The sequence below is a fragment of the Beta vulgaris genome, chromosome 5 (genome assembly GCF_026745355.1).
Source record: "Beta vulgaris subsp. vulgaris cultivar EL10 chromosome 5, EL10.2, whole genome shotgun sequence".
Classification (NCBI taxonomy): Eukaryota; Viridiplantae; Streptophyta; class Magnoliopsida; order Caryophyllales; family Amaranthaceae; genus Beta; species Beta vulgaris.
In genome coordinates this window covers 35,989,852-36,017,012 of record NC_079206.1, presented here as the reverse complement: position 1 = coordinate 36,017,012, position 27,161 = coordinate 35,989,852, and the positions used below count along the sequence as shown (strand labels likewise).

The following is a 27,161-nucleotide window of genomic DNA, read 5'->3' as shown; positions in this document are numbered from 1 at the left end:
AAAAAGGAAATTTTATCTATTGTTCTTTGTATTTCAAAATTTCAAGATGATCTCTATAATGAAACTTTTTTATTACGAATAGATTGCAAATCTGCTAAAGAAATACTACAAAAGGATGTTCAAAATATTGTTTCAAAACAAATTTTCGCCAGATGGCAAGCTATATTATCAGTTTTTGATTTTCAAATAGAATATATAAAAGGAGAAAATAATTCTCTTCCTGATTTTTTAACTCGAGAATTTTTACAAGGAAAAGGCAATAGTAATAATATTTGAAGTTCAATTATTACATGAGGCAAAATGAATCAAGATTCTAATAAAGGCAAAGGTATTCAAAAACCAGAAGATTATGTGATGAGATTTCACAAGCTCCGCCCATCAAGTGAAAAAACATCTTCATTAGATAAGCTTGACGCATTTTCTGATTTTCCACCTTTATCTTATTCCCAAGCAGTCAAGTATCCTACTCAAACTTCAAACTCAAAATCAACTACTCAAAAATACCAATCTACAAATTCCGAAACCCACAAATACATCACCAAACCACATAAAGAACACCTACTCCTTACACGTTTCAAAGAAACTCCTCAAACTCCCGAACTTATCAAATTTACTAATTCTCTTTTCCTAATGTACTGTCAATACCGGCCTGAAACATCTTATAAAACACAAAGGTTTTATGAATTCATACTTGTTGATACCAAGTCCGTTGAAATTGAGCATAGTGAAAAAGGAAATTACATAGCCTATTCAAAATGCAAAATCAAAAAGATTATTTCACAGACTGAATGGATATCTGCTTATGTTCCGAAAGAATTCTCGGTCCCTTTCCAGCCACAAGAATATAATTACATTGATTATCAGATGGCGTGGTTTCGAGCATTCTTACTCAGGGCATTTAATCATTCATGGTTCTTCACTATTTGTCCTCAATGCCCAAATAATTTCCCCATATGGTTTTACGAATGGTGGCTCCATTTTGGAAGTTCTCAACAAATATGGCCAATAGAGGTACAAAAATCTTATGCTCATGTACAAACCAACACTCCATATTCCACAGAGCTCTTATTTCATCGAGAATTTAATGTTCCATGGATAATGTGCTGGTCTTACAACATCATTCAATGGTATCCAACACCACTCCCCATGTCTCTAGTGCGTGAATTCAAGATCAAATGGTGGGAAAAATTTGCCATTGACAAATTTTGCTCATTAAAGACTGTCCAAGATCAAATAGTTGCAGATAATCAACTTATCAAAGCAATCAAAGAAATTCCTAATCCTTCTACTCCACAAAAAGAGAAAGAAACAAGGAAGCCAGAAATTCAAGAAACTGAAATTGAATTACTCAAAAAAGAAATCAAGCTTCTCAAAAGACAAACGCAACTCTTGATCCGAAATTCAGACGACTCTTCCGGATCATCTGTCCATTCTCACCTGATGACCCATTCGGAGGACCTTGTGCTCAAGATCCTTATTTACAATAAAAGAAAAGTTTTCTCTTTAAAAAATAAAATGTCCGCAGGAACTTCCTGGCAAAAATTAGGACAATAAAAAATAAAAAATAAAAAGATCCCGCTAAGTGAATATCACTTAGGCAAAAATAAGGGACATATTTTACTAACGTTTTCAATGCAGGTACTCCTATGACGACTCATCAAATATCCGGTATACCACTTGACTATCTGATGAATTGTACATACATCATTCAAAGGCACAAAGGGACAATATCGCAAAAGACAAAGGGATTATTCTACAAAATGAACAAAGGAATTCTACAAAGTACAAAGGCATCCACAGGCATGCACAAACCCACTCCACATAAAGCCACAAAAAACCAAAAGTTTCATTTAGGCATAATCCAAAATCACAATCAAAGTTATCAAAAGAATACTTACCAAATACAAAGGTTACCAGATCAACTCAAAGCCAGCAGAACAATTCAAAAAAAAAAAGGTTGCGCCTGTCTTCAAACGGCAATGTCTACATACGGCAAAGCTTATCAAAAGAAAGACGACGAAACTTATCAAACAGAATCCATGTACTATAAATAACCCGTATTGTATCTCCGTAGACATAAAGTGTTTTCTTCAGTACAAAAATTTAGAGAGAAAAATTTAGGAATCTATTACAAAAGCCTCTCGCTCAAAATTAGTTGTTACTCAATCCTTGTGTAAGACCATTCAAAGTTCAATCAAAGTCACATTAGTAAATATTGTAATGATTAAATATTAGTAATAAAATACACACTAAGATAAATTAAAGAAAATTCTACATAATTATATTTTATTTCATACTGAGAATAATTTAGAAAATGAGCAAACTAAAAAAAATATGATAGAATTACCATATAAAATTCCTGAAAGAATACTAGGCAATACCAACAAAATAGTAGGCCATGAATATTGAATAATAAAAATTCAGCCGGAAAAAACGGTCCTATCCGGCTATTCGACGGAAGACTTTCAACATGCAACAACGAATGAATTTCCATTTACTTGCTAACGTGGATCCGCATTGCTGCTGAGCTGATACAGCAAAGCGTGAGCGAGTGCCTTCGTGTTGCACTCATCCATCCCTTGGAAAATGAACTTAAAAATGGATTCTCTCTCCAAATCAAACCAGACTAACTCCTTTTCCTCTATCGGAATATTTGAACCCTAGTATACCACATTACCACCTCTTTCATTTTACTTTACTTTTCTCTGCTATCTCTGTCTCTGTCTCTCTCCATTATAATCCCTTCGACCCTGCCTTGATGTCTCCATCGCCCGATCCAAAGTCTAACATCTCCTTTCCTGGAACTTTAGCTAGCAGTGCTTTTGCTGCTTGCTTTGCTGAGGTAATTAACTTTTAACACTGCTTTATTTTCGGACTTTTTTTAGCTGATCTGCCCAAATTACTCTTTATTTCTTCCTCCAATCCCATTTAAATGCAACCATTTCAAGTTTTTACACTATTAATATCTCTAGTTATGTCATGGTAAAAATTAAAAAAATTACTGAGACCAACAGCATCTAAATCTAATTATATGACTGATTGTGAATGGTGTCGAAACTACAAGTGCTGCCGTTCAATATTTGATTGAGACATTTTGTCCGTTTAATGTGACCTTATGCTGAAGAAATTTTATGTAGGAACTTTGTTCTACGATGAGTGAGTGGAAATTATGAAGGATGCTTAAGGCATTGCATTCAACATTTGTTTACCAAACATTTGTTGAAATGTTTACTTGTTTAATGTTATACTTAAACATTGTGGGTAATGCAGATTTGTACAATCCCCTTAGACACTGCCAAAGTCAGGCTACAGCTTCAGAAAAAAGTGGTTGGAGATGCAATACCACAATATCGAGGTATGTTAGGTACAGTGGCCACCATTGGCAGAGAAGAAGGGATAGCATCACTCTGGAAAGGAATTGTTCCAGGATTGCATCGTCAATGCTTGTTTGGTGGTCTACGAATAGGGTTGTATGAACCTGTGAGTTTCATATTTTGGTCCTGATTGACCTATAATATGTGTTACATCAGGAAATGAATAATACTGTAGTGATGTGATGTCAACAGGTTAAGACATTCTATGTGGGTAAAGACCATGTTGGTGACGTTCCCTTGTCCAAGAAAATACTTGCTGCACTTACAACTGGTGAGCAATTATTCTTAAATTTTTAGCTTTATACAGGGGTAAAATACTGAAGTTGTCATTTGTTGGACGGTTAAGAAGACCTTGAAGAAAGAGTCTTGCTGTATGTATTTGTGTGTTTAATAATAGATTGATGGTAAGATGTTTAATTCTATTGCAGGCGCCGTTGGAATCGCAATTGCTAATCCAACTGATCTTGTAAAAGTTCGGCTTCAAGCTGAGGGGAAATTGCCTGCTGGTGTGCCTAGGCGCTATTCTGGAGCATTAAATGCCTATTCAACTATAGTCAAGCAGGTGAATGCCTATTTGGAGCTAGATAAGAACATGTAGTTTGCTTAGATCAATACCTAATCCATCATTCCTGAATGGTTAATCCTGTGGACTTTCAGGAAGGACTTAAGGCCTTATGGACTGGCCTTGGGCCAAACGTAGCACGCAATGCTATTATAAATGCTGCTGAACTGGCTAGTTATGATCAAGTGAAGCAGGTGAAATATATTTTTCTTTCGCTAATTGTTTCTGTAAATATGAATTTTACATCTTTATGACATATTTGTAATGTCTCTTACTTTCTTTTCTTTCATTGCAGTCCATTTTAAGGATACCTGGATTCACAGACAATGTTGTCACCCATATGTTAGCTGGTCTTGGAGCGGGATTCTTTGCTGTCTGCATTGGCTCACCTGTTGATGTGGTTAGTACTATATTTGTCAGCACAATCCCGATCTTTTGATCCTTTTTGATGTCTTGTCTGTCGATGTCGATAGATATAATCCAATCTACTAAATTAGGAATGGATGTCTGAATGGTGAAATGCTTGCCTAATTAAGGTATATGTTGATAAAGATAATAAGAATAGGCAAATTTATGAATATTTGCAGTTGCTAGTGGTTATTGCATTTGAACATTGAACTATAAGGTCAAATGTGTTAAAATAAATCTGAACTGGCTCAAAAATTAAAATCGGTTGTAGAAGTAGAAGTGTTGACTTTACCTTGTTTTGGTTTGCAAGAGGAGAATCAGGAGTTTGTGCAAGTTCTATTGTTTTTAAGGATTACATGACATTTACGTAAGCATCCACAGGTCTTCCCACAAGAGGCAAATAGAGAACTTAAGGGGCTAATAGTAATATGAACTTATGACTAACTTTTTAACTGGGAAAGAACTTGAAATGTTTGTGATTTCCACAATTATCTGAAGTTTTGAGTAAAAGTTAAGTCACCAAGAACACATGTAGCTCTATAGCTTTACAAGGTTCAAACAATGTTGATGTGGGCTGAGGTGTGAGGTAGAAAGTTAGAGGGGCCTTTCTTTTCTTTTCTTTTTTTCCCTGGAAAGTGATTCTCGTGTTGGGAAAAAAAGCTGACAGATTCGGATAGCTTATACTTTAGAAACTAGTAGTGACAGAGCTGCTCTCCTGTACAATGTAAAGATTATGTCAATCACTGTATATGTTTGCTTACTGTAGGTATTTTGACCGAAGAAACGTGTCATTCATTGTTTAGATTTGTAGAAACCATTCCGTGTAAATCTGTTTCTTAAAATTTTGGGGAGGATATAAAGACGGGGATACAAGTTCTCCCATGACTGCTTTGGTGTGCAACCTCATCATTACCAAGGAGCAGTAGAGATGCTTAGCTCTCATGATCTTCATGACCTTTATAATACTGACTGATGTCAGTCTTTATAAGGTCTGATGACTTACTAATACTACCAAATGAATTAGCATGTGGTTCAGTTGATTGGAGTGCCAAAATGCTTGTGCCAGTATCATATCTTTAACAAAAATAGACTTTAGACTTACCCCAAACTAAGCCTATCTGATAAAAACAAATATATAAGTCCCCCAAGCCCGGAAAAGGTAACATTTATGGCATGAAAAACTTGGATAGAGTGGGTGTTACTTATGAGGGTCTTACATTAATATAATATTACTGTGGGACACGTGCCTGTCAGGCTAACTACATGCTCCAATATAGTGTATTAGATAACATGAAAATAACGGAAGTACGAGGAACTTTTAGGGTAACAGATAAGTAATTGGATTAAGAAGGCACGAAAACCCTGATATGAATGCGTAGCTAGAGTAGCTAAACACTCAAGAGAAAACGTCCACTTGATAAGAACAACCAATGAACCGAAAATAAGAACAAAACAAGATTTCTTGATAAATGAACACTCGTGAACACTCACTAAGAATCTTAATCTCACTCAAACCACTCATGGAATTAAGTAGATTAAACATTTAATTAATTAACACTCCTGAAAATTAACTTAATGGCCGAAAGTAATTGAAAGCACAATTCGATGTGATTTTTGTTGGCGGTTCGAACTATTTTTGTGTTTTTATGATTTTATGGACGAACAACAATAAGAATAAAAGGGATAGGCTCTTAAATCGCAGTTTAAGAGGTTCTCTTGTGAGTCTCGGCTCCAAGATCACACAAAGTCGCGGTTTGTGTATTTGAACTCTCAGTTCTATGCAAGCCCAAGCTTAACACTTTAATTTCTAAACTTCACTCTTTATTTAAGATGGCCAAATAGCCTATATATACTATAATACTTTCCTAAACCTACTAGGACTAGTAAAACTTAAAGATAAAAGATAAATAACCTAATCACACGCCTAATCCTAATAATTATTAAGACTCAATGATAAGGAATTAGACTCCTAAGTATAATAGAATTCCTTTATCACTTAAATACTTAAATGAAAGTAATTAAAATTAATTAAACTACATAGTCTCCTAAAAGAACTAGGATACCACATAGATGTCCTAACAGAACTAGGACTCATAGAAAATGATCATATCCCATATGTATCACAATTAAATTCAATAACAAGGTTTGTGTTTTAATCATTCTTGCCCTTGTATGGTAGCATGACATGACTATTTATATAAAGGGAACTCATTCTTTTTGTGTTTGCTTTGAATGTGGAATTTAACAAAAGCCCTTTAGAGCTGGTTTGGTTTATACAAAAATAAAAGAAAGGGAAATTACTTTTCTTTATGTTAAAACTGTTCATACCTTTAAGTTAATTACAATCATTGTTTCCAAGAGGAGAGAAGTAGTGTTGTGTGAGGTGAAGTAAAGAAAAAGTAAAGATAAGTGGAGGAGAGAGGTAGTGTTGTGTGGATAAAGTAAGGAAAAGTAGATAGTGACATCTTTATTGATAAAAAGTACAGGGAAAGATGAGATGAATGGGAGTTGGAGTAAAATAATGATGAAACATTGCCAAAAATGGGTGAAGAATAACTTAAAGGAACATACTAAAACGGAAAACGTAACCAGTTTAAAGAACAAAGGAATTTACTGATATTTGGTTAACTATCTTAATGAATGATACCATTGGTAATTAGTTCGTTAATGCACATATTTTTTCGCACACTACTTTGAAACCTGAGCATTACCCGAATATTACCTAGTGTGCATGAGTGTGTGTGTGTACATATATGTAATTAGGGAAGTTAGGTATTGGCCCTAGGCGGACCACTTATTTGATACTGAAGGCTGGTTCATTGGCAAGCCTAAGGGAATGAGAAGTGAGACTTGGCAAAACTTACCCTACTCGAATGACCCAACCTCAACAACCGAACGTGAACAACCCGACCCAAGACTCGAAAAAAGCAACCTAAAGTTGACTTGAGACCCAAAATGACCTGCTGTAACTAGAAATAGATAGAGAAAAAGACCTTCAACGGGATAAGAAACTTGAGAAGATCGACGAATCAGAAATTGACCAGATTGGTAATGACCCAATCCAAATCCAGATGAACCTATACTATATCGTTAACTATGATTCACACTATAAAGTGAACCAAATCTATTTCTTTCGTTATTTTGATACTTTTTATTGAGTTTAATATTATCTCATATCTAGTATATGTAAGTACTGATTTAAAATATTTTAATTTTGTTATTATTATACTTTTTTAATTATATATTCATTTAAATATTGACATGACCTAAAACAGACCCGAACCAAAAGCGACCTAATTGTGTGGACTCGGATTCGAGCCCACTCGAAAACAAGAATACATGAAATAGACCCGACCGGAGGTGATCCAACCTATACCCGACCCGAACGACTCTTGCCACCTAACATACACTAGATGTAGACTTGAAGTTGAGATATTTAAGTACTTTGTGCTTATATAAGGAAATTATATGAGGTAACCCTATGTTTTAATCCATATTATGGAATAAACCTCACGTGCATCCGTATTTCATGTAACTCCCAACTTGTACAATGTAATTATGTAACGATTTTGGAAATTATCGTCGCAGAGGTAAATAGTCATATATAACCTCTGTTACCCGAACTCGCAAATTTTGCCAAATACTGGTGTCGGTACGACAGTACGACACCGACACCGGTACAAAATCTGTTTCAGATCCGGCAAGTATCACTCGGACACGGGCAACCCTAGATTCTCAGACCCTAGAATTCGAATGATAAGAAGAGAAGAGAAGAGAAGAAGAAAACTCTTGAAAAACGTCATATTTAGGCTACTTAGATCTAGGGTTTGTAACTTTACATCTGAAAATTGAAGCACTATATGTAGATTGAAGAGGACAAATACTTAGGACTTTAAGTCGTCATTGAGAGGCGAGTAGATTCATGGTGGTTTCGTGGTGTCGTGAGAAGCTTCCGGTGGCTGCATGGTGGCTACTCTCAGTTGTCTTTTGTTTTCGGCTTCTGGCTTCATGGTTGGCTGGGCAGTTTTGTAAAAGAAAAAAGGGGTGTATAGTCACGTGGGGGGACTCAAAAAACAAGTTTCAATTTTTTACTTTTTTATTCTCCCGTCTCTCTCCCTTTTTCTTCTTTTCTCTTTTTTTTTGTTGTGAAGGTACTTTTGTACTTTCTTTTTATTTCCCTTTATTATGTTGATTTAAATTATTGGATTTATTATTAAATTTTATATTATAAGATATTAATTTCCCGTACCCGTGTCCAAATTTCGGACAAAGTCCCCGTGTCCTGATTTTTTAGAAGTGTCGTACCAAACACTCGGATCCTTACCCATACTCGACACTCCTAGACGCGTTCACGTAACATAGTATATAACTATTGGCTGCACCCAATGTTTGCTTTTGAAATTTTCATTTGTATTACCTTGTATTACAAAATTAAAATGTCTATAATAAAGTTAAATATGAAAAAACTCTAATACGTAGATGGAATTTCTAGAGAATATGTGAGTTGTAGAGGGTACTTATATAGGACTCTTCAGGTTGTCTGAAAATTATTAAGTTTGATGATGATTTCTTAGCTGAGGATTAATTGAGATAGATGTGCAAATGTGAGGGTCATTATAGAAAATGGCCTAAAATGTAAAATCACCTCATATATACTTAGTATTATTTTGGTTTTACGCTTCAATAATAATTACTATGCACGAACTTAGCTTATCCGATTTGTCCTTCCTTATGTATAAGGAAAAATATAATTTATGTGATTTTTGTGGTTTTCTGATTTATGGACGAACTAACTATGAAACTAAGGGATATTACTCTTAAGTCGCGGTTAAGAGCATGGACAAACAAGTCTCGGTTGTTTGTTTTAGGTTTACTACTCGGAAACCTAGTGTTAGTTTGCTCTCAACTTATGCAAATATGCACTTTCTTTAACTCAAACAAATCTGATTTTATTAATGAATATAAAAGCCTTATATAGGCGTGTAAAACGAAGCAAGACAAAGCAAAACCTAGTCCTACTAAGGCTAGGAAACTCAAAACAAGATAACAAAGAAATGACAACTCATAATCCAAGTTGAACTTGTTCAACTTGGCGCTTACTAACTAGACTCCTATTACTATTATAACTATACTCCAATTAGAATCCTAATCTAACTAGGATTTGGATTTCTAACTCAACTAAATTACAACCAAACTAAAACATTAAGACTCATAACGAAACTAGGAGTTCTAATCCTACTAAGATTAGGATTTTAAGAGTCTTATTCGTACTAGAATTAGGAAGACAACACAAATCCTAACACAACTAGGATTTGTAGAAAATGATCATCTCTCACATGGATCATCCTCTCCCTCTTGAAAACAATCTTTGTCCTCTAGGGTCTTCTAAACGCAACACTACATCAACACTCCTTAGTGGTGCGCACAGCCCCTTGCCTAACAGAACTTTGTACGTTGCATAGCCAATCTTCTTCACGATCTTGAACGGCCCCTCATCCATAGGTTCATCATTCTTGTGATCTAGATGCAACTTTTGAGCACTAAGTGATAACTAAACGTAATCTCCTTCACCTAGATGCAGATCTTGACGAAGGTGTAGCATCTTAGCTCTTCGGTCCTTCTTGTTGCTTGCGGCATCTAGCTCCTCTCCCCTACATGAACTCACGCACACATAGCCAACACACTCATCCGATTTTTACGCAACTTCAGCCGCCCTAGGCACTAACTTACATTTAGGAGGTAAAGGTTTGAGACCAAAACGCACCTCATCTTTCACCACGAGTACACATTATCTCGACCATGATGTATGACTTGGGGATCTGATTGGCATGGACGTCCAAGTAATAAATCACAAGCACTCATAGGCACAACATCAAACCATAATTGATCCATGTAAGTTCCCACCCTAAGCCTACTAATGCACACTTATTCACCCATACACCACCATCATCATTCAACCAACTCAACTTATAAGGTTTAGGATGTATTTCCATAGGTATTTTGAATAAACTCACAATAGTTTGAGCAACAACATAAGTAGTCTTACCATTGATCAAGCATCGTGATTGAAATGAATTCTCACGTTACTCATGCCTGTCATCCTCGATTGATTGCGCCACCAAGGCACGCCTAAGGATCATGCTTCTCCTCTCTTTCCTCTCCTCTTCCGGGTGCACCAAATTAGTACTAAACAAGTTAGCCTCCATCTCCTCAAAAGCATTAGAAGCCTTGTTAGCAGCCAACACCCTCGTTTCCTCCTCTTGCTGCTCCATTTGGATCCTCCTCCAACGAAACAAGAACCATATTTGGACATTGTCGAGCTATGTTCCCATGTCCTTGGCATTTAAAACACTGCTTTCCCTTCATTATCACCTGCCCCAAAGTCAAAGGTCCTTGCTTTGCTTTAGAATCCCCCACCACCGACGTATCTATAGTCTTACTTTTATCTAAATTATCCAACTTTGGTGAAGAACATGTAGCTTCAGATTTAGTAACAATCGAAGATCGAAAGCTCTTACACTTAGCCTCCTTTTGTTGGCGCTCGACCTTGCTTGCTAATGAGCATAGCTCGTCAAAAGAATGATAAACTTGGAATTCCACGAGATTTGCAACAGGGGTATTGAGTCGAATTAGAAACTTGGCACTCTTTTGCTCATCTTCATCCTTACAATCGCAAGCCATTGAAAGCCTCTCAAACTCTTGTACATATTGTGCCACGGTTAATTGAATTTGTTGCAAAGAATTAAACTTTAAGAACAAATCTTGCTTTTAATTACGTGGAACAAAGCGTTTCTTTAGTTTAAGCTTCAAATCAATCCACGTAGAGATGGCCTCCTTCCCTTCTCTTTCTCACCTCACTTGCATATTCTTAAACCAAAAAGAAGTGTACTTTGTAAATTTAAGAGTAACATAAGAAAAACTCTTCTCATCACTAAGCTTTTTATGATCAAAGATTCGCTCCATACGCCTTTCCCAATCCAAGTAAGCATTAAGCTCCAAAGTACCATCAAATTCCGGAAGTTCACTTAGTTTGATCTCCTCTTCCTTGTGTGGTGGTCGATCATAGGAGTTGTAGGAACGTTCACCAGTTTTGTTTCTTAACTCCAATAGTTTCGTTTGCATCTCCTTAATAGCATCAACCACTAAATCTAGGGTAGCATTCAACTGCACAATCTTATTCCCCAGGAGACCCATATCGTCCTCTAACTTCTTTAAACATTCACTCACCATCCTCGGCCAAAAGACAGAATTTTTCGTCAAACGCTTGTGCTTGCTGTGACTTCGTTACGAATCGGAATGAGCTGAAATTTTGACACGTGTAGGCCTTTATGTTAGCTTCCCAACGAGCCCAAAAAAACACGAGTTGGATCACGCACGCGCTCTCACGTGCCGTTACAGTCGCCTTGCTCTGATACCACCTGATGTGATTTATTGTGGCTGTTTCAAACTCTTTTTGTGGTTTCATGATTTATGGACGAACAAACTACGAAACTCAGGGATATTACTCTTAAGTCGCGGTTAAGAGCATGGACAAACAAGTCTCGGTTGTTTGTTTTAGGTTTGCTACTTGGAATCCTAGTGTTAGCTTGCGCTCTAACTTATGCAAATATGCACTTTCTTTAACTCAAACAAATCTGATTTTATTAATGTATATAAAAGCCTTATATAGGTGTGTAGGACAAAGCAAGAGAAAGCAAACCCTAGTCCTACTAAGGCTAGGGAACTAAAATCAAGATAACAAAGAAATAACAACTCCTGATCCAAGTAGAACAAGCTCAACTTGGCTCCTCCTAACTAGACTCCTATTACTATTATAACTCTACTCCAATTAGAATCCTAATTCAACTAGGTTTTGGATTTCTAACTCAACTAGAATTATAACCAAACTAAAACATTAAGACTCCTGACAGAACTAGGAGTTCTAATCCTACTAGGATTAGGATTTTAAGAGTTCTATTCCTACTAAAGATAACACAAATCCTAACACAACTAGGATTTATAGAAAATGACTATCTCTCACATGGATCAATAATCAAGTGGGATTTTGTTAGATTTGTCAAAATGTGTAGTTTCTAAATATTACATATTAATAATATTTAATTATATATAACTGAAGATATTAAGGCTCAAAGTAGTGCATTGAACTGCTTGAAAACAAGAAGTCTAGCCTCTAAAAAAACAGAGGAAGTAGATATCAGGTTGTTTCATGTCGTGTTGGGTTCTTATTTGTGTTATAAATAAAGTAATAAACAAGTTGATGAGCTCTTCACAATAACCTAACCCCTTTAGTAATATAATTATAGGTTAGCTTGCTTCAAACTATCCGAACCTGTTGAATTAAATGTGTTAGCCGTTTTGCGTTATTTAACTTTTATCTAATTAGAAATATGGAGAATTTCTCAGCACTAGACCACTTTTCTAGTGTTTAACTTGTGTCAAGCCATTTATAAGTTTAGTCATTTAAAACTCCTTGTGCTAAAATCTTAAATACTTCGTGCATTTTTTTATTAAGTGACTTATAGTTCTTAAGAAACTTAGAGAGAGAAAGTTGAGGACCGCATTTAACAAAGAAAGGGTAATTTGATCGCTTACTTGATAAAACTATCGATCGCTAACATTCTTTAGAGAATCAGCTTAAGTCTCACACAAATCAAGCATACAACAAAAATTAAGAGAGAATAATTTTAGTCACTAAGGAATAGATAAATTGTATTAAAAGAAAATCAGTGTAATCTTCCTCAATACAACTCCTAACCAATTCGAGAGGATTAGGTCTCTCCGAAGAAAAGAAATACAGTAAATAATTCAGCTCCCTTCTCTCGTGATATATGCTACTCCTCTTGCTTCATTCCTAAGATTATCTAGCTGTCATAACCCTCTCTATTTCGTGCACATTCTCTGAAATATTCTTTGTACCAAATCCCCTCTCTATTCCGTGCACATTCTCTGAAATATTCTTTGTACCAAATCCTTGATATTTTGTAACTAGTTTGTCATGTGAGGTGCTGACCTCCACCTAGCTCACACGTGTCCTCCTTTCTCTTTTGTTGGATTGATCCCCCGTGGACCTCTTTTTCTCCTACGATAGGTGACTAGGATGGGTTGCGTGGGACAGTAGGTGGATTCCCTTCAATACGTGGCCCCTAAGAGCCACCTTGTCATCAAGGTGGAAGGATGGAAACCTTTGATTGATGGTAGTGAGGTCTTCCATAATGGCTTCAAATATAGGGAGCCATTTCTACTCGATGAGCACTTCCACGAGTTATTCTGTTTAGGCTCTTCCTTCACTCGATTGAGGAGGGATGTTGGACAAATAAGGGCTATCCCCAATGGCTTTTTTGAGTTGTGAAATATGAAAGATTGGGTGAATCCCGATTGTATCAAGACTTCAAAAGGACCATAGTACCTTAGCGAGAACATCTCATTGATGTTGCCCGCCAAGGATTTTTGTGTGTATGGTTGCAACCTTAGATAAACCATATCATCATCAGCTTGCTGTTTCATGTACTGTTGTGCTTGAAGTAATTGACCCTTAGGTCATCGAGTATGAGCTCCTTTACAGAGAGTAATTCATTTAGGCAGGAAAGTGGTGTCCCATGTTGGGAGGGTCTCTGTCATATGAGGCTTTGAAAGGGGTGCAATCTATGTTCCTATGGCATTGTGATATGAAGGTCATTGATTTAATTGATGAGGGGTTAGGTTGATAGGAGGTAATGAATGAAGTTGGTTTGTGAAATTAGGTAATGGCAATTTTGTAAAGAAAATGAAGTTATTTTGCCATTTAGAGATATTATTCACTTATTGTGACATTTCTAGATAAGGGAAGTCAATCACTTAATAAAAAAATGGAGGAAGTATAAATTAAACAAGTTAGAGTGTCATGTACATATTTGAAAGCTCAATCACGTGACGGAGTAAATTAATCGTGTTTATGTTTTAACACATATGCTTAACTCTCAACATTAACCCATTTATCTCAGCTTTAACTCACGTTGTTTGTCTTTTTAGTTCAAATTTTGTGAGCTCTCTCTCTCTCTCTCTTTTCTATATATGCGTGTGTGTGTGCATGTGTATTTGTGTACATATGCTTATGTATGTGTGCATGTATGTATGTTTGTATAAATGTATGTTTATATATATTTATTTATTCATTCCCAGTTCACTGTTAGGACAAGAATCTTTTGAGGAACATTTTCTTGGTTTTTAAAAGTTATGATTAGTTTTAGTATCTTCCTCATGATTAAAGGTACATTCTTTTTTTTGAGGAGTATGGTTTGTTTGTTTATGATAATAATGTTTTTAATTAAGTATTGAATAAAGGCTTGCTTCCTACTCCACATGCTGTTACAACTTGCTTGAAATTGGATTTAATGCTTGACATACTACTGCAGGTTAAATCCAGAATGATGGGAGATTCTACATACAAGAGTACGCTGGATTGTTTTATCAAGACCTTAAAGAATGATGTACGTTCATACTTCATACTTATTTGCTTCTTCCAAGCTTTCTTTTGCTTTCAATCTTTCTTCAAAATGATGACCCCAATGATATCATATGGAAATCGTGTGAAATTACTTTAATAGAGTACATTTTGGACCTAACTAGAAACCCCTTTTATTTTTCGTCCCATTTCTCCCCTGTTTACCCCCGTTTTCGCTCTATATGTTTCGCTTTTTCTCACTCAAGAAATCTGAGAGTTGGTAGAGCATTATCCTCAAAATAGGAATTTTCGAAATGGGGGTGGAGAAAATGGGGTTTTAGTTAACGCTGAGTTCAATGCCGAAAGTTCTTGGTTAATTTGAGAGACTCGGCAAGGGGGTGGCTTTTCAGACAATAAAAAGTTGATAAAAGGTGGCTTGGTGCCAACTTTTTATTTAAAAGGTGGTTACCACAAAAGTCCTATATAAAAGGTGGTTTGGTGCCCTTTTCTTTAAATGTGGTTTCCCACAAAAGTTCTATATAAAATGTTTTTTGTGACAAATTTTCCTAAATAATTTAAAATAAAAATAAAAGAATTTCACTATCTGATCTATTAAGAGCATCACCAAGGAAAGTTGAGAGTTAATTAAGGCTATGTTTAGTTCACCTGAAATTTTCTGATTTGAACTTATCTGATCTGATCTGAACTTATTTTTTCTAATCTGATTTGATCTGATCTGATTTGAACTGATCTAATTTACAAGATCTTATCTTTTAGATTTTTCTCAATATATAAGAAAAAATATAGTCATGTGGGGTCTTGTTTGATTCGTCTCAATGTTACTAATATGTAATGAAAGATATTTAATAGTAATAATGATTTTTAAATATAAGCAGGATCTGAATTGATCTGAACTTATTTTTTCTTTTCTGATCTGATCTGATCTGATCTGATTAGATTAGATTTGAAATAAGCAAACAAAGGTGAACTAAACATAGCCTAAGTCTATTCAAAACCTAATTTGAGTAAAATGTTTGTGTTACATGGTAACTTGTTTTCTTTTGTTAAGTTAATTAGATTGCTGTTCAATTCTTCCCTGGCTTTTCAAATCTTTTTATGTGTCCTGAAGTGTTACTTAACAAGGGACGTTTGATTAGTGCCAAATATATTTATTTAGTCAAAATAATATTTCTTTGTATTGCAGGGTCCTCTTGCATTTTACAAGGGATTTATCCCAAATTTTGGACGTCTTGGGTCATGGAATGTCATTATGTTCTTGACTTTGGAACAGGTTTGAGTTTCAACTACTTTTCTTATAGGCTTTAACTAGTAGATCAGACTTTCCCCTTCAACACGGCACGAAAAGGTGAAGGGTCGCCTGATAATACCTGTCGCTCTTCGTGGTGTTTAAAATAGAATTCTGTAGGAGACGGGGTGGAGAGAGGTTTTAGGAGAACTTATTACCCTTCAAAAATTGTTGGTTCGCCACTTTAATCTTTTAAATACCCCGTACTGATTTCTTAACAAATGTTATCTTATTTAAAAAGTGGTGGGTCTCCACGTTCTTTCTCTACCTTGCTTAAAACTCTGCACTTTCATTATATAGCATCGAAAGTGAAACGGAGAAAGTAGAGCTTAGGGTTCTTTGGGGTTGTCGCATTTAATTAAGTTCATCAATGCACTTTGTCTTTTTTCATGCTGAACTTGTCTTCCTCTTTGGTAGGCAAAGAAGGTTGTGCGAAATTTGGAGTCATCTTGAGTTAAGGATTTTGATAACATTCTCACTTGCAATCTCCTGAAAACTTATTAAAGAGAAATAAGGCCTTGCTGTCTCAGTCTGAAAGATGACTTAACTGCAATATATCACATGGCATACATCTGAAGGCTGAAGTAGTAATGAACTATACGCAGATGAAGAGCTTATAAATTGTAAAGACAGTCACAAGTAGGATCTTATTACTTCATAATGTTTCTTCTTCATCTTGCCTAGCTACTGAATCCATTATTTTGAGTTCTAGCAAATCACTTTTGCTTCATATTATAACTATGTAAACAATATTGATATTTCTGTAAACTGGGTTAGTTGGTGTACCCCATATTATGGATATTTGATCTTGGGCAAACCAAGTGAAATTACCCATAATCGTTCGATTATAATTGAAAATGTACCTGTCGCCATTGCTGCAAAGCAGGATTTGGTTTGGAAATGTGTTATTGAAGTAAAAGTGTCTTTTCCAAGAATTACCTCGAATGTGAAGACTCTAACGCAGTACATGAAATTCAAATTCATGTCCTGTAAAGTTTGCGCAAGTTTTGAAGTATATTATATCTTTACATTTCGGTATAATTGGTTACTACATGGAAATATCGATAAGACAGTCCCACTTATGGTTATCCTGCGACGAGGAGTCTCCCAACTATTGAATATTTCATGGCAGGCTGAACTATCATCTTTATTTTACAAGCACAATCCCACATGACTAGGCTTGTAATCAGATCGGATTTGTGTTCGGGTTAATAATATATAGGTAAAGAATCTCTTAATCCAAACCTAACTTATTTATATAAAAATAGGTTGAAAAACTCAATCCTGACCCGATTTATTTAATAAACAGGTTATCTACATTGTAATACCCCGATAATTCTCTCTTTTCAAAAATACATTTATAATAGACGATTTAGAGAATTACCCAAGTATTATCGCCCGTGTGATAACGTATCGGCTTATTTAGAATTTTGCAACTAAAAACATATCACTAATCTTTAACTTTATTATAAATATATAAATAAGTATTTAAAACAACCAAACACTCTAAATGAGTCTACTCAAACAAATTTAATAACTTATGTTCTTATAAATGCAGAAAAATAAAATAAACTAGTTACACATTCTCTCCATTCCAGATTCCCAATGATGTACATCTGAGAACCTGTAATGTCAATGCTATACTGAATTTGCTCACCAAAATGGATCATCACATGATCAATAAGGTAAAGCCATGATCACAATCACAAACAAAGTACGTAAACACCAAAGGTGGGTACTACATACTAAAATATAAGCATTCCTTACATGATACTAATAAACAACATGCAGTGATAAATAATAATATAATCATATAAATTTATGCGGATAATTTTTACTGAACTAACTCTAAAAAACCATTTAATTATTCAAATGGAATAGTTATTGGACCTGAGTTGTCCCACCAACAATGCCTTCATTAAGAAGACAAAATACGGGAGCTACCAGCCTACCACGTATGCCAGAATGAACTACGATATCGAGGAACCTTTTAAAATAATAGTAGGGATGGTGATCAATCCATCTCCCAAAAAAAGCCATGACATGCTCACCATAACCCCAACTCCCAATGTCCAACTCTAGACGTGCACAAGTCCAATTATTACTTGTTATGACATACATACAAGCAACACAGAAATAATAATCCAGTAATCACAATTGAACTTCTTTTATCTTAGGATTTAATAAGTGATCACAACTTACAACCCAAGATTATTTTCCTTTAATTCAATCCATCATATTTGTTTAACCTAGCCAACAATCCAACTTATCTTTACAAAGGTATAATTTATCAACTTACCAAATAAGGCTCACAGTCCTCATAAGATAGTGAGAATAATAATATAAGGAAACATATGAATAACATGATTCAATTCCTATAACAAATATTAATTCCTCATGCGAATTAATAAATAAATTCCTCATGCTATTTAATAAATAAATTCCTCTTCCACATGCTTGCATCAATTATTCCATACAAACATGAAAATTTTTACTCATAATAAATCTCAAAATCACATGCTTGCACACACGGGCATAAAACATGTAACAATTAATAATACCAGAAATCACATATGAACTTAACAAGTTCCTATACATGATACTAAAATTTCTATCTCCTCAAATCATGATACTAATCATATAGCACACAAGTATGTATGTACCTTGTGTAAACTAGTCGACAGGCCACTTTTAACTCCTTAAAAGTCTCCTACAGAATATTCTTCACCTAGAAATCAATATAAACTAAAATCAAACTCTTAAATAAAAATACAGCAACTCTAAAATATTAAAAATCCCCTTTAAATATATTCAAAAGCCGATTTTACTATCAAAACTCCAAGTACTTTTAATTTCTAGCATAGTACTACCATACTAGTAATTAAAATTCTTAAAACTCCATAAATAAAATCCTTTCTGAAATTCCAGCAACTTTTAAAATCATAAAACCTTCTTTAAACATATGAAAACATGTTTAAAATCATAATCTAAATCAAACTCATAGTATCTAACATGCTACTATGGTTTTCTAGTATTTAAAACCCTAAAAATCCATGCTTTAATGATGAAAACTACAATCTAACCATAATAAACAAATCTAAATTTTAATTCTTATAAAATAAAATATATATGAATCAAAATTACTTATTAAAACAGTAAATTAAAACCAATAATCATGATTAACATTAAAAGAAAGCATAAAAACATAGTCTTTAATAGAATCTTGAGGAAGAAGAAAAAAAACAACCAACAAGAGGAGGAATCAAGAAGGCGCCGAAAAGGAAGGACCACGGCAGCAGCATCGGCGGTAATTCCTTGGTGATTTTGAAAGCTTAATGACGTTTCTTGTTGAAGAAGCATCGGCGGTAATTCCTTGGTGATTTTGAAAGCTTAATGACGTTTCTTGTTGAAGAAGAAACGTTACTTGAACAAGAAGAAAGAAAGAACTTGAAAGAGAGAAAGAGAGAGAAAGAGAGAGAAAGCCGTGGAAGAGAGAGAAGAATGGCGTGTGATTTGAGTGAGAGGAGAGAGAAAATAATTCTTGTGTGGGGTAAAATAATTGGGTGTTAGGATATTTATAAGAAGGCTTCCTTTTTGGACTTAGGAAAAAGAGATAAGGCTTAATGAAAATTGATGATGAATAAGATAAATAATTTAGAACTTTAATCATCAATATGACTCCTTTTCCTTATCCTTTTAGGATTTTAGTTTCCTCAAGTCCATTAGACTTCTTTTTCCAATATAAATTAGTATTTAAAACTTTGATCAAAGCATGCTTAATTAAAATATTCTTAACTTTCTTAAATCCTCAAAATAATTTTATTTGACTTTTAAAAATAGTCAACCTTTTTAAATATTCAAATCATTTTGAAACTAGATTATGTTTATATATATAATAATATATATATATATATATATATATATATATATATATATATATATATATATATATACTAAAATGTATTTATAAAATCTTTTAAAATTATGGAGGATTACATACATAAATTGTTTAATCCATTTAATCATTATTATTATTATTATTATATTGAAAAGTAATTATTTTCTTAAAAAGTTAAATAAGGAAGTTCACTATTTAAAATATGTATGTTTAGAGTTGTCTATAATAATTAGGATCTATTTTAATGATATTTTACTTTTTTTTAACCAAATTTTAAACTTATCAATTTTTTTTCAAGAATTATCTATATAAGTTAATAAGGTCGAAGAACGTTATTTTCAAGTTAGAAATGTCAACTTGAACCTAACCTGTTTAATTAAATAGGTCAATCGTGACAACCCATTTACTTAAATAGGTTAAAGATCTTTATTCTAACTTGCTTACTTCGAGTTAGGTTCGGATTGAGTTGTCGAGTTGGATCACCTTTGCCAGCCCTACACATCGTCTATGATAAAGAAAAATATGTGTGGATGAAATGTATGAGACTTTATTAACCACTTAAGACTTTATTACAATTAATAAAATATGTGTAGTTGAATAGGCCTTATTGTTACCACTCACCAAAGATCTCATTAAAGTTCGAGTGAGTTTCATTGGGGGTTTTGAGGGGAGGGAAAGATAATTAAATTTACTTGTTCGTTAACTGATTTTGTGCACTCTTAACCATGTGTATCCTATTTTAGGGTGGATCTACCTTGGGTCGTGGGTGGCACGTGTTCCATCAAAAATATAGAAAATTATTTTCTCTTTTGAACAAGCAATTCAGTTTAATTTATATATATTTTGCACGTGCTAAGTAACAATCTTGCGTTTTGCTCTAGTGGTAAATTGTCGTGTGTTAATTTTTAGCGCTGAAAAATCAGCAAGGCCTAGGTTCGACTCCTCTATAGGGAGTTTTGACACCTCATTACTAGCTGCAATGTTTTTTGTTCACTTTTTAAAAGTACTGCTAGTATGTAGCTCGGGAGATGCCCCGAGTTTTTACTTTATAAATACTTCTATGTTTGAGCTTATATTTATTTCAAATTAGTTTGTTACATATATTTATTTCAAGTTATATATAATTTACTTGGAGTAAAGAACAAATCTAATATATGATTAAGATGTTAAGGTGTTTGTTATTAATTTGTTGACGAACTCCTTTTAATATATTAGTATAAATTTCTCTTATACTTTTCTTGATGATCTCCTCTTTTCAAATTCTTTTCTTTTCTTCAAGGTTGCAAACTTGCAATTATGTAAAATGTAATGTCCAACATTAAAATTCAAACTATCTATTTTTGTTAATACACCTTCTTGATAATGATTGACTTTCTGATAACTTAAACAAATTGATTTTGTATCATTCATACATTAAGTATAATCTTATCTTTTAATTAACAATATATAAAAGCAAATATATCGATCTGAAACGTTAATTTTCTCTCAATGTATAACTCTAAAATATACATGATAACTACTTATAATTTACAAAAATATATTAATGTACGATTAAAGTTACTTCCTTCGTATCATAATATTTGTAACACTTTCTATTTCAGGATGTTTCAAAATATTTACAACACTTTTTCTTTCCTTTTTTAGTAAGTTTAGGAGGGTGAAATTACTTAAATACCCTTACCTTATAAAATAAGTATTGATTACATACTCTAATATAAAACAATTAAACTACCTAATCTTTCCCCTAACTACTCCATGATCTTCCACACACAAACATTCTTTCACCCCACCACCCCCACCTGTAATACTATGTATTTTTGGGAGTTATTCTTTATAAATAAGAAAATATAAAGAGTATAATCGAAAGTATTTTAATATTATTTACAAAAATAATACAGTTTGGGTAAACCTAAAATTATAACTTAATTAAGCAGCCCGTTTAGTATACCTAATTATATTATGGTTTTATTTTATTTAATTTTCGAAATAAATAAAATAAGAAACAGGAAGTTGATTTGGGAACAAATCCTACTAGAATTAGGTTTGCCACCCTATAAATAGGAAAGGAAAAAAAATAAGAAAAAAAAATCAGCAAACCCTAAGCCTCAGCCATTTTCTTTTCTCCCTCAAATTCTCTCTCAACTCTCCTTCTCCCTCGTCACTTTTTCCCCTGAATCTCGTCGCCTTCGACAAGGTCATATTGTGTGTGTGAGTGTGCAAGAGGGGTTGTGCGACACGAAGTTGAGGGTGGAGTTGTGTGAGGTCGAGCGAGAGTATGCGACAAGGTTTGTGCGACGAGTTTTGTGCGAACAAAAGTGTGCGTCGAGCATGCGGTTGTGTGGTGTGCTAGCGAGGGTGTTGTTGTTCGAGTGTTGGGCGAGTCGGTGCGAGTTGCGCGAGAGGTGGTGCGAAGTCGCGCGCTGTGCAATGAATCGTCGCTGCTGCTGGGCGAAGAGAGGGTGCGCGAGACTCTAGGCGAGGCTACCGTGTGTGGGTGTGTGGCTGCGAAGCGTCGCGACCGTGTGTGGGTGTGTGGCGTGCGAAATGTCGCGCGCGAGGCTCGAGCGGTTGAATCGCTGCTGAAATTCCGTCGCCGGTGAGACTGAGTGGTATAATAAAATAGTAATATGATTATAATATAATTTTCTCTATTATTACTTAATATTGTAAATCTGATTTTATTTTTTATAGTATCAAGTTGTAATTTAATTAAGTTGTAATTAGAGTAAGTTGTAAATTTATTAAGTGGTAAGTTGATTGGAGTTGTAAATCTGATTAAGTTTTGTAAGTATAAGTAAGGTATAAAGTTAGTAAAAGAAATCAGATTATTAGTTATAGTTATAATGTTATAATAACCTTGTTATTCAAATCTGACTTTTGGTAGTACTTGGATATAATGGTCTAAGTGAAGTTTGTAAAGGTAATATAATATAAGCTAACCAAAATCAGCTCTACACATTGTTATTGGTTCTTAAAAGATGTTAGTTTCAATAGAGTTAAGAAGAAAAAGAAAATTAATGAACAACAAGAGTAGTTATTTTATATTCAAAGATATTAAGTCTTATATAGTTAGTCACATTGTTCTATGTTAATAATTTTAATGACGTAGCACTGAAATATTTCCTTATTCGATTAGGTCCCAATTTCATAAGCGGAGCGTTTAAATAGTCAGCGAAGATTCTTCGTTATTACAAGGTTTGTACGCGTACCAGTTCAGTTGCATATGCTCATATCATGTTAGGTTATGAGTTATTTCATTGGAACCTAGAATCATGATAGGGAACGATTGTATGATTGTGATTGCTGAGATTGTTTGGTAGCATGAAATGGATTGGATATCAATATGTATTTCTTGATTGTATGACTTGTGAATTGGATTGCGTTGTTATTCAAATGCGTAATTCTATCATATCATAAGCATGAAAAATATTAGATCTGTATCCTTTGAATTATGGTGTAACAAGGATGTTACAAGAATTAAAGAATTGAGCAATGTATCTAGGAAAGAACATTAAATAATTATATTTTCTAATGTAGTGTGAATAGGAAATACTAAGAAAGGATTTTGGCAATAAACTTGTAGTTGGATTCCCTACAAATGATGATGTTGTATAATATGAGCACATAAGAGGGGGGTGAATTATAGTGAGAGAATAAGCTATACTTTTTGCGGAATTAAAAGTAAACTTGGGAACAAACAATGGAAACACGAGAGATTTAGCGAGGAAAAACTTCCTAGGCCTAGTAGGAAGAAACAACCTCGACCACAAGGGATTTTAACACAACTTTCCACTATAATAGGCCAAAACAACTCAGTTTACAAACCTATTACTTTTCTCTCGATTCACAACTTAAGTCACTAACTCAAGTTCCCAACGACAGTTCCCACAACAGTCGTTCCTCTCAAACTTCACTAAAGTTCCTTTCTTCTTTCTCTTGCTTCACTCAAAGCTTCTCACACTTACAAGAGTTCACTCAAACCCTTTTCTCAAAAATACACTTTGTAAACAATGGAAGAGTAATAAACTCGATTAATGTAAGTATGAATTCTCTTAGGAAAGGCACTGACTCTTTTAGACAACTAAGACAAATTAGCTAAGTCAGACACAATTTGTTTATTTAGGCGCCTATTTATAGACAATTAAGACAAGACAATTTTTATCCACTAATTAATCCACTATCCCATGATCTCCATGACTTTAATTAATTAGGCAATTTAAATTAAATATTCCTTGATAAGTAATTAACCCACTAACCACTACTTAACTAAAAAGAGAAGCATAATTATTACGTGGTTTTACAAACTTGAGGAATAATTAAACTTATTTAAATTAATTAAAACTTGAGAGATAATTGAACAAACCATTTACTCCACTAACTACAAAACGTATAGCAGTAGTTTTAGGTGTGTAACCATATTTTTAGGGTATAAATAAATATTTACTTCAGCTAGATTTTAGGAAAATATCTTTTAAAAATAACTTGATTAAAACGAAAATCAGTTTTATATTTCAAACGAAAATCTTTTTTAAAAAACGGAAAGATATTTTATTTTGAAAACAAAATCTTTTAAACGAAATATAAAAGATAACGGTTAGATATTTTTCTAAATAAAATCCGAAAATCATTTCAAAAACTTTTCCTAACAAACTTATACCAATTTCCCTAAAATAGTGGATCTTAAGTAAAACAACCCTAAAAACTCTAACTAGCATATTAGGCGCACACCTAGAGTTATGCGCACTACTTTTGAGTTATTTAGGTGTTCCTAAACCAGTTTTAAATCTTGTTCCCTAACCTTGTTCCTAACAGTGCCAGGTCTGTTCCTGTCATGGGAACAGAACCAAGTTCCTTTGAGAATTCACCACAAACTTAATTGAGCTTTCACTCAACCTTAACATGAAGATAATAAATACACCCTAATGTATTCTAATCTTCATTCCATGCTTGATACTTCATCACTCGAACATCTTCACTTCGATCTTTGATTAATTCTCCGTTTTAATCTTCAATCAAGTATTGTCTTTGCTCTAGAATGAATTACCTAGGAACAACATAAATAAAATACACTATGTTTTTTGTGGTTAAGTCATCTTCAAAACTCAAGGGTCAACAATTTCCCCCTTTTTGAAGATGGCAACAAAAGGCATATAATATAATAATATGTAATACACATAAGTCATATAAAACTCTTTTAACGAAGTATGCAACTAAGTTAAATTAATTATTATAGACTCGTTATTTTATTTTTGTAAAGAAACATGAGAACATAAACCATGACTAAAAAAATTTACTCTGATTGCCTTTCTCTTTCCCCCTTTGGCATCTTCAAAAACATTAGTCCACGATTTAAAAAGATGAAATTATCTACTAAAACACATCACACCACCAAACTTGTGAGAAACAATTTGGTTAATATAAGTAAATAAAGCATTCAACTCTCAAAACCGCAATCCAAGAATATTAGCCATTCAAGAGACGCACACATGCAAAAAGATCAAACATAGAATTATAAAATTAACATAGTTCCATTGTAGCATGCTTAAGAAAGAAAGGCAAAAAAAAAAAAGAAGTTATCTTCCCAAAAAGCTAAACTAAAAATAGAGTTTAAGGTTTAGGAGAGGAAGGTTGCTCGATAACTTCTTCCACCACATCATCTAGCTTAGTCATCACCTCCTTATGATTTCCGGCAATGGTATGATCAAGCTTGAGCACATCACCCTCCAACTTCATCAATCGAGAGTTCATCATTTGGAGAGATGTGGTCATTTCACCAAGTTGTTCCATGATCACGTTTTGACCTTCCAAAGCCTTGTCAACTTTGCTCATCACCCCTTGCACTAACCCGCTCACTTCCTTAGCTTCAGTTGCAAACTCCATCATAGCTTCCGAATGACCCATTACCAAAGTAAACAAGTAATCCAACCTCTTAGCATGAGATGGGGTATAGGTAGCACCAATGGTAGGGTTTTGGGAGGAAGAGGGAGCAGTTTGAGGAGGATTTGAGGCGGCAGATTGTTCCTTAAGATTGGGAACAGTAGGTTGTTCCTCTGGGATGAGAACAGCAGCTGGTTTCTTATCTTTGGGAATAGAAAATGAAGGTAATTTGATAGAAGGAGGGATGAGAGTATTTTGTGGTGCAATAGGAGATGGAGAGGCAGATTTAGGTGGAGATGAAGGAAAAGGAGGTATGGTATCCATAGGAACAGGAGTCTGTTCCCTAGAAGGAGGAATGCAAGCTTCATAGACTTCCTTAGCAATCACACTCACTTCATCAACATCAACACCTTCATCCTCATCATGGGAAGGAGAGTTTAGTACTTTCATATTCGAACTCTTTGACTAGTTCGAGTTACTTCCACAACCGATTTCACCATCTCTTCAACCACCTTCTTCCCCTTTTCTTTGCTTTTGTTTTCTTTTTCATTTTTCTTCTCTTTTTCTTTTTCTATTTTTTTTTCTTTGTTCCTTTTCTTCTTCTCAACTTCAATTTCGAGCTCTTCTTCTTCCATATCATACTCTTCATCATCCTCATCATCATCAATATTAGCCCTTCCTTTTATCACTTCCCCATTCACAACACACACATTTAAATTGTTCAAAGCACAAACATTTAACATATTTCCCGTAGACACACCAATATTAGGAACCCCCGAAATCTTCACATTGAATTTTATTAATATTTCGGTCATTAGAGCCCATAACCAACAACAAATTCATTCTCAATGCAATGACTCATATGCTGAATCATCAAGGAGGGAAAATTTATGTGTTTATGAGAGGCTAGTCAATGCATGTAAATTAAGTCTAACATGCTAACTTGAGCACGTTTAGAGAGACGAGGTAAGATGGCTTTCTTTAATATGTGGAAGAGAATTTTGTGGTAGGGAGAAAGAAGATTATGATCAAGAAATAGTGCTCCTTTTCCACCAATCTTCACAATAACTCATCAAAAGAAATATCAGAAAATGGATAAGAGCCTCTTTGTTTCTTAAAATATACATGGTTCCCCTCACAGGAACATCAAATAATTTTCCGAGAAATTCAGAATTAAAGTCGGTTCCCTTCACAAGTGTAGAACAATTTCCTTCTTCATCAATTGAAAAATTCTCACAAAATTCATCCATTAGTTTGGGAATGAAACTTTGTCCATAACAATTTTCAAAAAGATGTTCCCAACCTTGAAACATAAT

The 27,161-nt window shown here is 34.2% G+C and overlaps 1 protein-coding gene across 2 annotated transcripts; it reads left to right on the top strand.

Moving 5' to 3' along the window:
- The first annotated feature begins 2,501 nt into the window (after positions 1–2,501).
- LOC104893818 (mitochondrial uncoupling protein 1) lies at positions 2,502–16,971 on the top strand. 2 transcript variants are annotated; one of them, XM_010679957.4, is made up of 9 exons: positions 2,506–2,842; positions 3,271–3,480; positions 3,567–3,645; positions 3,803–3,936; positions 4,032–4,130; positions 4,232–4,336; positions 14,736–14,810; positions 15,969–16,055; positions 16,488–16,971. In XM_010679957.4, exons 1-9 carry the CDS (start codon positions 2,759–2,761, stop codon positions 16,521–16,523), a joined length of 909 nt encoding a protein of 302 aa, XP_010678259.1. In that variant the 5' UTR covers positions 2,506–2,758; the 3' UTR covers positions 16,524–16,971. The 2 variants fall into 2 exon arrangements, with proteins under 2 accessions (XP_048500518.1, XP_010678259.1); XM_048644561.2 differs by lacking the exon at positions 15,969–16,055 and having other exon boundaries at positions 2,502–2,842.
- Positions 16,972–27,161: the final 10,190 nt, after the last annotated feature.